Source organism: Fukomys damarensis, unplaced genomic scaffold (assembly GCF_012274545.1).
Source record: "Fukomys damarensis isolate Sample0158 unplaced genomic scaffold, DMR_v1.0_HiC HiC_scaffold_16, whole genome shotgun sequence".
Classification (NCBI taxonomy): Eukaryota; Metazoa; Chordata; class Mammalia; order Rodentia; family Bathyergidae; genus Fukomys; species Fukomys damarensis.
In genome coordinates, this window is record NW_022900928.1 from 19,463,882 (window position 1) to 19,475,421 (window position 11,540).

The 11,540-nt window shown below is 40.9% G+C and overlaps 1 protein-coding gene across 3 annotated transcripts in view; it reads right to left on the reverse strand.

Moving 5' to 3' along the window:
• Positions 1–11,540, reverse strand: part of Swap70 (switching B cell complex subunit SWAP70) — a 140,865-nt gene that overhangs the window by 20,323 nt on the left and 109,002 nt on the right. For all 3 annotated transcript variants that reach the window (XM_019206216.2, XM_010615284.3, XM_010615283.3), the window contains 4 exons: positions 8,744–8,971; positions 5,874–6,020; positions 4,580–4,688; positions 1,843–2,024 (listed from right to left, as the gene is read on the reverse strand). In XM_019206216.2, the coding sequence (XP_019061761.1) occupies positions 1,843–2,024; positions 4,580–4,688; positions 5,874–6,020; positions 8,744–8,971 (666 nt within the window). The remainder of the gene's footprint in view (positions 1–1,842; positions 2,025–4,579; positions 4,689–5,873; positions 6,021–8,743; positions 8,972–11,540) is intronic.

The following is an 11,540-nucleotide window of genomic DNA, read 5'->3' on the forward strand; positions in this document are numbered from 1 at the left end:
GGTTTTTTGAGACAGGGTCTCACTATGTAGTTGAGACTGACCTGGAACTCACTATGTATCCCAGGCTGGTCTCAAACTCACAGCGATCCTCCTGCCTCAGCATCCCGAGTGCTGGGATTACAGGCATGTAACACTGTTTCTTAAAACAACTCAGGATGACCAAAGATTGTGTACTTTTTCATTAATTTTTATAAGATATATAACAGGAAATATAAAAGTGAGTTTCATCCAATTTACTCAATACAAGCATCGACTGGTTAAAATGACACCTGTCTTGAGTGACACTTGTTTTTGGTTTGTTTGTTTTTTGCAACAAGGTCATGCTATTAGTCCAGTCTGGCCTTGAACTCACTTTATAGCCCAGGCTGGCCTGTTATTCACAGGGATCCTCCTGCCTCAGCCCACTTGGGATAGTCAGTACATAAATGCACTGAGTGATGGGGTAAACTGTTTAGTGGTTAACCTGGGCAGTAGCTTTATCAGTATTAACTATGTGATTCTTTTTCTGCACATACTTTATGTTTTTCTCCAGGCACAGCCTATTTCAGCTTTAACAAATTACAAAAAAGACACCAGCCCTAGGGCCCTGCCCCAACTCCACCCTTACAACATTCATTTATGCTCCATGCACAAAAGGCAGGAAGCAGGGATGGCAGGTGCTCAACCTGGCTTATCAAGGGAGTTTAAAGAAAATGTCTTACAGCAGAAAGAGGGAAGATGTCAGTGATTTGGGGGAAGAGCAAGGGAGGATACCAGGCATGGTGGCACATGCTCATGCTCCCAGCACTCGGGAGGTTGAGACAGGAGAACTGCTGCGTTCCTAGGCCAGCCTGAACTACACAGTGAAACCTGTCTCACACACACACACACACAAAAAAAAAAAAAAAAACAGAGGAAGTGAGGAGTTTCTTTTGGAAAAGTACTGGATGGACAGGAGTAACTGTCTCTAAAACTGTGGGCCCACATAGTACCCAAGACTATAAAAGTACTTTTTATTTTTTATTTTTATTTTATGTATTTTTTATTTTTTGGTACCAGGAATCGAACTCAGGTCCTTGCGCTTGCGAGGCAGGTCACCAAACCGCTGAGCTAAATCCCCGGCCCTAAAAGTACTTTTTAAAACATGTGAGTCTACTCAAAGGGAATTCAGCACACGGTGTGGCATTTCCACAGGCTGAAGAAAAAGGTAGACTAATCAGGAGTGTGAGGCCTGAGACTATGAGCCCCTGACGTCCCAGGGCACAGATCTGCACAGAACACAGAGGGCCTTTAAGCTTGTTACTGGCAGGTGTGCACTAAGTTCGCAGCAGCCAGGCTCACCTAGAGGTATTCGAAGAAAGACCCTGTCACAGGCGCGGACTCACTGGCCCCTCCTGACCAGGAAACAAGGTTTCCCAGGGAACGTCAACTCTTCCATACCTTGGAACTTAGTCACTTAGCCTTCAGATGGAAGGAGAAGCTGACCAGACTGTAACTTTGACTCAAAATAAAGAAAACCTCACAGTCTATATTTTTCAAGCTCCATGTGGGAGCCGGGGCACGGGACACCTTAAAACCAAGAGCCCCCACCTCAGTCACCCAAAAACAGCCTTGACAACATTCTCGGAGTTGAAATGTCTGCTGGTTCTTCTTAAAAAAATGCCTCTCCAGTCAGCCAAGACATTTTCACGGCCCCAGACCCTCACAGTTTTAAGGCAGGGAAAATCCACAGTACCCCAAGAGTGGTTCACCGAAGCCGCTCCCCAAAGGTGCACTGTCCCTGTGTTGGTGGAACCAACGCCCCAGCTACGCAGCCTTGGGCTACGTCCCGAGGTGGGGACCCCAGCCACACCCGACACCCACCTTCCTCACGGTCTCCAGCTCCTGCTGCTTGTTTTCATTGGCGGCCTGCAGCTCCTTCATCTGCCGCTCCAGCTCCTCCTGCTCCGCCAGCAGCTTCTTCCGGAGCTCTTTCCGCCGCTGGCGGGCTTCTTTGTGTGGTGGAGGACTGCCCAGCTTCAACAGATGGATGGTGGAATGAATGGCTGTGCACGCAGGGGAGAAAAGTGGGAAATACACTCCATTCTCTGCATGCACACCGTGCAGATGACACAGAAGTAGGAAAACCAGACAGTGAGGAGCCCCGGCGTGACTCAGATTCCGCTAGTGAGCAGCAGTGCGACCCTGGCCAAGTCTGTTTCCTCTTCTCCAAAATCAGAGTTGTAACCTTTAAAGTCTGTTCCGACTCCCCAATTCCTTAACTGGATATCTGCACTTACAAAGATGCTTAATTTGTACTACACACATTTTAAAAATATATGACAACACTTTCAACTCCCTCCTCCATGTACCTCAAAAAGCTCAGCCTCCCAGCATACTGGGACGACAGGGCAGCGCCACAGCCCCTGGTTAATATGTCCACGTCCTACGCGGGTCCTTTGCCCGGCTCCGTGTGTACATAGTCCACATATGTGTCCTTCAATGCATTATCACATTTGTATATAAAATTTGACTTTCTCCTCGAATCTTTAATTACTGTACCTGAATTTAATTGCTTGGATAACTAGCACACATTGTTCAAATTAAAAAACATAAAAAGAGGGGATTTAGCTCAGTGGCGCCGCCGTTTGCCTTGCAAGCACAAAGTCCCTAGTTCCATCCCTAGTACAAAACAAAAGAAAAACATAAAATAATATTCAGAATAAGTCTCTCACCACCCCCCCTCCAGGTACTACTGGGTTTCCTGTCCCATTAGCAACCTATGCCAATGTTTCCTAAGGTCATTTTCAGCAAATGACTATACACGTATATTATTCCTCCACTTTTTTTGACACAAATGATGGTGCCGCCCACTCTTCAGAGTCCCTGTTTTCCCCCTAATTCTTCTCGAAGGTATCTATGTCAGTACATAAAGTACTACACTTGAGCACTGTATAGAAGCTACTCCACTGTCTACCATACTCTACTCAGCTACCTCCCAATTAGTGGACGTGTAAGTTGTCTGTAATCACAAAAATTTCTGCAACAATGTGCAAGTACATCTGTCATTATTTAAATTTTAACCCTCACACTAGCCCTGAACGGTAGGTACTGTTATTATCCTCATTCCTTCAAAAGAAGAAAGAAGCAATAGTTCAAACCAAATGACCCAGAAAAGAGTAAGTCCAGGCAACTTGCCTAAATCTCCCCCGCCAAACCCCAGTACTGGGAATTGAACTCGGGACCTTGCACTTACAAGGCAGACACAGTACCACTGAGCTAAATCCCCAGCCCTTTGCCTAAATCTCTTAAACCATATCAAAACAACCACAATTTCAACAGAACATAATTCTACCTATGTACATTCAGAATTCCCCTTCGGGATTACACTGAAGTCACACACACACCTGTAATCTCCTGTCCCACACAACCGGGGTCCCAGACCCCCTCTCTCCTCTTCTCTCCATATACAGTTTTTTATTAATTTTGGAATGACGTAATGCTTTGGTTTAAAAGTTATTAATTGAAAAGTCTGTGTTTTTACAATCATGATTTGGGTTATTTTTCAGTATTAGGCATTCAACCCAGGGGCTCCTGGATGCTAGGCAGGCACACCACCACTAGGTTACATCCCCGGCCCTTTCTGTTCATTTTATTTATTTTACTTACTTATTTTTTGTACCAGGGATCGAACTCGGGTCCTTGCGCTTGCAAAGCAGGCAGCAGAACCACTGACCTAAATCCCTGGCCCCTGTTCATTTTATTTTGAGACAAGGTCTTGCTAAGTTGTCCAGGCTGGCCCCAAACTTGCAATCTTCCTGCTGCACCTTAACAAGTAGCAAGGATTGTAGGTATGTGCCACACTGCTTGCTATTTACAATTACTGATTTCTTGTGGAAATAAAGAAACTTAGAAATCACTTGAAGTATTTAAAAACTACTGCATAATTCCTCTTTTTACATAAAACGAAAAACTCAACATTTAACATTTTTAAAATATCACTTTAACATTCTTCATAGTTCTTAAAATGAGAAAGTCCATACTTTTTAAATAGCTAACAGTAAATAAAACCTAAATCCTCCTATTAATAGTTTTCACACAGATCTATTATAAAAATTAGTATTAGTTGAGGAAAAATTTGAGAACTCAGCCAGGCATGCTGGTGCACACCTGTAATCCCAGCACTCTGGTAGGATGAGGCAGGAGGACAGCAAGTTTGAGCCCACCCTGGACAACTTAGTGACACCCTATGTCAAAATTTTAAATGAAGGGCCTGGGATTTAGCTCAGTGGTTCCACTGCCTGCTTTGCAAGCACAAGGACCTGAGTTCGATTCCCAGTACCCACCAAAAAAATTTAAATGAAAAAAGGGCTAGGATTGTAACTCAGTGCAAAGGTCCTGAGTTCAATCCTTTGTACTGAAAAAAAAAAAATTGAGAAATTGTAGCATCTTTCATGAGGTTCAAAACTAGAACATGAGGGCCAGGGATTTAGCTCAGTGGCACCGCACCTGCCTTGAAAGAACAAGGTCCTGAACTCGATCCCTGGTTCAAAAAAAGAAAGAAAACTAGAACATGGAGGCTCTCAAGTTTTAGCATGCAAATAATAAAAAATGGGCTTACCCTGAATCCATTCTTGTTTCTTCTTCTTATCAGAAGCACTAATTTCAAAGGTCTTATCAAAACATTTTATTAGAAAAAGGCATTTCTTTCCATCTTTGTCAGGCAGAGACTAAACAGAAAGCAAAATTAGTTCTTTAAGATTTTATTCTTAAGCATCTAAATTAAATTCAACCTTATTTATTCAAATCTGACTGAAATTTGATGTTGGTGGCAAATAACCTATAAATGCAAATTACTGATCTACTACTGCTATTTCCCGGGCAGTATTACTGATGGTGACACTGACCCCTCAGTGGTTTGCCACATCCACACTGGAGAACTACAAGCACTTGGTGGAGCGCAGGCACTCCCTGGGCTTTCCTGAGCATGGCAATTTTTGGAGCTGCCTACACCCCTGCAGAAGCCCTGGAAGCTACACCCACGGCACTGACCCCGATGCGTGCAAGGGTTCCAAGCAGCAGTGCCCTACCTGGCTAGGGCAGTCTCCTCTCTTGTTCCAGGGGTACTGCTGCTGGCACCTTCCGCGTCCTTCTGAGTACAGCGGTACAGCCTACGGTACTCACACTGAATCTAAGCCAGACCCCTTTTGGTGGCACTGCATACCCCAAGCATTAATCTGTACTATTTCATTCTCAAAATGCACTATAGTTTGAGTGGCAACACTGGTATTTTCAATGATTTTCAACAAACACAGATACAGTGGTATTTCATATACAAATCAGAAACTTGAAAACTCAAAAAAACTGATGGCTGGGCCAGGGATTTAGCTCAATGGTTCCGCCGCCTGCCTCACAGGAGCAAGGTCCCAAGCTTGATCCCTGGTACCAAAAAAAACCTGATGGTCTGGAGGACTTCACTTCTCTACAGAATTAGTGGCCATGAATAAAGTATCCTGAAAGTCGCTCAGGGTATTCAAGTATAACACTCAATCTTCTTTTATTTATTGTACTTAAAAGGCCCCAGATATTTTACTATATTCATCATTTTAAACACTGTCTTAAAAAAAAAAAAACATTGTCTTACTAAACATATTTTGCTTTATTTTCTCTTTGATGACTCCATTTTACTCAATAAGTGTTTTCTAAAATACCCAAATTAGGACTAATCACTACACATATATAAGATTAAACAATTCATATTAGAAAAAAATTGTCCTTTATCTTTAATTTTTAGTTCAGAAATGTGAGTGTGGGGATTCTTTGAAGGGCCCAGAAGGTGGAAGACGAGGAGTGGCCACAGCAGCAGGGGGCAGTACCGGCTAAGCTCAGTAAGAGGGAGCTGGCACCATACTCACCTCCACACAGCAGTTCCCGTCCAAGACAATGTCCCCTTTCCTGTCTTTCAGATCCTCACTCACATAGTAAGAAATTATGTTGGGCTTTAGAACAAACCAGCGTTCAGTCCAGTTTTTCCGTCGATGGCCTTTTTTCATCATGTAACCCTATGAAACATTAAATCTGAGTGGATGACTGTTTTTCATTTGTCAGAGTTAATATGTCTTCCTTGTAGATCTCATTGCTGGTCTCCCTCATTAGGGGTTATACGGCCCTGAATATGTGAATGTCATCAGCTCCTGCCCTTGGTGATCGATCGATCATGAACCCTTTCAGAATTTACAAATGCCACGGGCATTACACCCCATTGAACTCATGCAAGCACATTCGGGTCAAAGTTTGCAGATAAAAGAACCCTTGAATTTAAGAGTCCTTATGTTTCTGAGATATATACTGAAATATTTACAGATAAAATAAAATGGCTGAAATTTGCTACAAAATAATATAAGAGAAGCACAAAAGCAGGTAGAGTAGGGTTAGCCATGGATTAGCACCAGCCTGGGCAACGGGTATACAATTCACTGCACTAATGTATTTCATTTTTTAAAAAGCCCCTATCAGGGCTGGGGATTTGGGTCAGTGGGCACCACACCTGCCTTGCAAGCTCAAGGTCCTGAGTTCAATGACTGGTACAATGGTACCAAAATAAAACAAAACAAAAAGACCCCTATCGGTGATTATTGTTAAATTAAAACCTTTAATTTAGTATATTAAATCAATGAAAATGTTGGCCAAGTCTACCTTCTTCACCAAAGACTATAGGATTTCACCTTCTGGTACTAACCTACCTTTCCACCTGAGCTCTTACTTTTCTAGACATGAACTCTGCTCACAGAAAAGAATTGGGCCAGTAGTTAGAAAATTGGCTTCTAAGGTCATACTCCGCAACCTGCATCTCCTTCCCACATATTAGATGTAGAATTCAAAGTTCACTTTAACAAAATTATGTACTATTATAAAGCCCTTCAAGGTGTACAAAAGCAGTTAAATCTATAGGTTCAGACAGCATACGGTAGACTATACACATTATTCTGTGTATATTAACTTGGCTGTAGATATATATATATCAGATACCATACTGAGCACTTAGAAACAAAGGTAATAATAGTTAGCTCAGAGGTGGCACCGCCTGCCTTGCAAACGCAAGGTCCTGAGTTTAATCCTGGTACCAAAAAAAAAAAAAAAAAAAAAAAAAAAAAAGACAATGCTACTTTTCTACATGGAAGTATCTTTTTCTAAAAGTAAGAGTAAAGTTGGGCATGGTGGCGCATGCCTGTAATCCCAGCACTCAGGAGGCTGAGGCAAGAAGATCGCTATGAGTTCGAGACCAGCCTGGGCTACACAGTGAGTTCCAGGTCAGTCTCAACTATTTAGTGAGACCCTGTCTCAAAAAACAAACAACAAAAAAAAAGTAAGAGTATTTTTCCAATTAGGTAAAAGGCCAGCTGAGGTGAAGCACAAATGTAATCTCAGCAGTTGGTAGTGCTTAGCAGGAGGATCACAAATTCAAAGCCAGCCTAGGCTACATAGTGAGTCTGAGGCCAGCCTAGACTATATAGAAAGATACTGTCTCAAAAACACCCCCTAAAAAGAGTAAATATATTATATACATGTATCTCATGTAGAAAGTCTAATAATACAGAAAAGGAAAAAGAAAATAAAATTAATCAAAATCCCACAGTTCGGAGGCCATCACTGTGAGCACTTCAGAGAGTGCCCTTCCAGAAGGCTTTACACACAGACATCCTGCTATGTGAAAGATACGAGTAGCTACCATTCTGTGACCTGTCAATTCACTGACAATATGCCATTAGTGTCTTTCTAGATTGAGTATGTATATATAATGACTTGACTATATTATGAATATATATAATGACTATGAATACTTCTTAAAAATGGTTTGGAAATATGATTAAAAGGTTCCTTCAACATAGTAATATCTTGGGCTGGGGACTTGGCTCAGTGGTTTGGACGCCTGCCTTGCAAGCGCAAGGGCCTGAGTTTGATCCCCAGTACCAAAAAAAATTAAAAAATAAAAAATAACATCTCAGTTCTTAACTGAACTTCAAAACTATACCAGTAATACTGTAAAATGAAAGCTTAGGGCTGGGTGCTAGTTCAACGGTAGAGAGCTTGCCTAGCACTAGTGAGGCCCTGGGTTTAATTTCCCGGAATGCAAAAAAAAAAAAAAAAAAGAATTAAAAAAATTAAAATCTAGGTAAAGGGGCCTGGGGATTTAGCTCAGCGGTTCGGTGGCCTGCCTCGCAAGCGCAAGGACCCGAGTTCAATCCCCGGTACCAAAAAAAAAAAAAAAAAAGAATTAAAAAAATTAAAATCTAGGTAAAGGGGCCTGGGGATTTAGCTCAGCGGTTCGGTGGCCTGCCTCGCAAGCGCAAGGACCCGAGTTCAATCCCCGGTACCAAAAAAAAATAAAAATAAAAAAAAATAAAATAAAATCTAGGTAAAGGAAGGAAGGGAAAAGGAAAAAATAAAGAATAGAAGGAAAAACATGGAAACAAAGCTTTTATAAAGAAGGAGGGAAAGAAGAGGGGAAGTGAGGAGAGGGGAATGGGGGAGAAGCAAATACATCACATACAGGTACTAACTCCCTATGATAAATGTTATCATTATGTATATCAAAAGTATACCAACAAAATTAATTTTTAAAACACGAAAGCCTAATAAAAGATTGGGAAAATAAGAAACTTTAGTCTTGTGCCAAGCCAGTTTAAGGCTATAAGTGACCTGTATCATCTTTACAGCAAAAATGTTATTTTCTTTCAAACCTCAAATTCTAAAGAGGAAAAATACAATGTCACAGGACTCTTACCTGTTTTAAAACATCTAATATAAGCTCATTAAAGACTTCATTAATTGCCATAGACACCGTCTGCCGGTCCATGCCTTTGCTAAACTGTCCATTTCCAATCAGCTCAATGAGCTCCCACGCAGAAAGGCCCTCTTTACCATCATCAAAGTTGACTTTATAATCTTCAAATTGTTCTTGCTGCCAACCTCCTCCCATAGCTTCTGTAAGTTTCTTAAGCAAGTATTCAATCTGCAAAAAAAAGTTAAGAAAATTATTTCCCAGTTTAAAAAATTTAACACAGGTAAAAAAAAAATATTAACACAGGTATGCATTTATGTTCTTTTTAAATGATATGGTCAACTTAGGAGATCTTTACCTTTTCAAAAGTGCACTTCTTTAAAGAACCTCCTTTTATCAAGGAGAAGGGTACGAATAAAATGCCAGTGGTTTTCAATGAGTCTAGAATAGTAAAGGAATAAAAACCGATAGCCTTCTAATAGTATATTTGTACAGAACAAAGCAAACTGCAAATACAAAAACCAATTCTGTGATCTGATCACTCTGTTGGATATTTCAATGTATCCAAAACATCAATCTTACTGAAATAACATGCAAGTGCAAGATTAAACATCTCAAAGTGCGATGTACAAGTTTTAAAGAATTGCTACTATTTAGGTATCTTTCCTGAATTTGTAGTTCACTTTTTATGAAAATTAGCAGTGCAGTGAAAAATCCAAGTTTTAAAAAATGTATTTTCCCATACAAACTGTAGTGTAAGCATACACAGTCACAAATCTGTGCTTCTGTAATTGAGAAATGCTTATATGCTGTGTTTGGTATATCTTCCATGGATGTACTGATGAATACAGTATTCCTGTGAATATTTTAAATGTTGAAATAAAATAAGAAATATGAAAAATCAAAAATTAATAAGTCGTCTCTACCTTCCAAACGGTTTCCCTTCTATCACTGACTTCAGTTGGGAGAAACAGCATTCATGTATTTCCCTATGCTAAGATGATTGTTCCCTGGCCTTCACATCGAATCACTGACAAAATCCTGCTGATATTACTTCCCTACATGGTGGGTAGTAACCACAATTTTCTGGAATGGAATGAAAAATATTCAAGCTCATTTACAAAAGACAAATAATGTTTTGTGATAAACGTTGTGTTGTGTGTACATCTGCCTATGTGTCCTAGGTCCTGAAATAGACTGTTTATTTATCTTCCTCTGGGTTGCATCAAAAGAAAACGAAAAACTTTGTCCCAAAAGTTTTCAAATCTGTCCCTCATCTGCCTTGGTTCAGGCCTCCCTCTTCGTATTCTTGCCTCCAGTGTCACCCCCCTTTTACCGACACTGTGACAAAGGGAATTTTCAAAACACAACTTGAGCCTATTACCTCCCTAAAGCCTTTCTTGACTCCCTGTGCCCTCAAAAATAAAGTGTGCACTCCTCTGCACCCCTGCAGGGTTATCCCAGCCTATTTTCTCTAACACGTCTCCTAGTATACACCGCCTCACCACCAACATCATGATTAGGGGATGCCAGCTATCACTGTCAAAGGCTAAGCAGTAAATGTTTGGACTCTGTTTATTTTTAGTACATATTCTTTTTTAAAAAACACATTTAAAGTGCAAAAACTATCCTTAGCTCCGGGGCTGTACAAAAATAGGCTGTGGGCTGGATTTAGCCAGCAACCCACCACAGATTATAAGTAGTTTTCCCACTGAATATAGTTTTTATGTTTCTCCCACACTACTCTTCTTTCTCATTTTTCTACCTAGTGAATGCTGCATACTTCAGGCTATTCCTACTCCAAGTGAGACATTATTCTGCTGTCACCTGGAAGCCTTGTAGAAATGAAGACTCGCAGACCCCACCAGAGACCCCTGTCAGAAGCCGCATTTTAACAAGCACCTCAAGGAACTGCACACCCACACTGAAGTCTGAGAAGCCCTGCTGAGAGAACCGCCTCTAATCAGTTCTAAGCCAGACCCAGCTTTCCCCAGCAGCCCACCTTCTTTGTCACTGCACTTAAAGTGAACTGAAATTATCTTTTTATTCATTTGCTTTTCCACCATTCTCTGAATGCTTTCTAGGCAGGACCATGTCCCACTCATCTCTGAATTCTCAGAGCTTGGCATGGAGCCTAGAGCACAGCAGTGCTCAACTAACAGCCACTAACCAAAATGAACTAAGTCTTGGTTCTTTTCATTTTGGGGGGTTGGGGTGGGGTACTGAGGATCAAACTCGGGACATTATGCTTACCAGGCAGGCACAGTGCCACTGAGCTAAATCCTTGGTCCTTCAATTTTTTTTAATCTATGAAAAGGGCATAAAGGGCCAGGGATTTAGCTCAGCGGTTTGGTGGCCTGTCTTGCAAGCGCAAAGACCTGAGTTCAATCCCGGGTACCAAAAAAGGGGGGGGCATAAAAATACTCATCATGTAGAACTACTATACGAATAAAAGGAGAAGAGCACAGAGAGATTTCCGCAATGCCTGGCATGTAGGTGTTCCATCAGTGTTACCAATGAGTAGATCATTCACTTAAAATTGCACTTAAAAAGCATTTATGAAATAACAAAGTGAAGAACAATGCAAAACTAAATTTACCTATGAATTCTACTGCATAAGGATTATCCAAATATTCTAACTAATATTTATCAAAAAGCACAAAGGCAAGTGTTATTATGAACAGCAATGCATTATTTTTTCTTTCTCCATCTTTGCATTTCCATTACTTTGGTTATAACAACAATTGTTGGTGAGATAATATATTTTTAACAGAATGAAGATGGAAATATGTATATATAT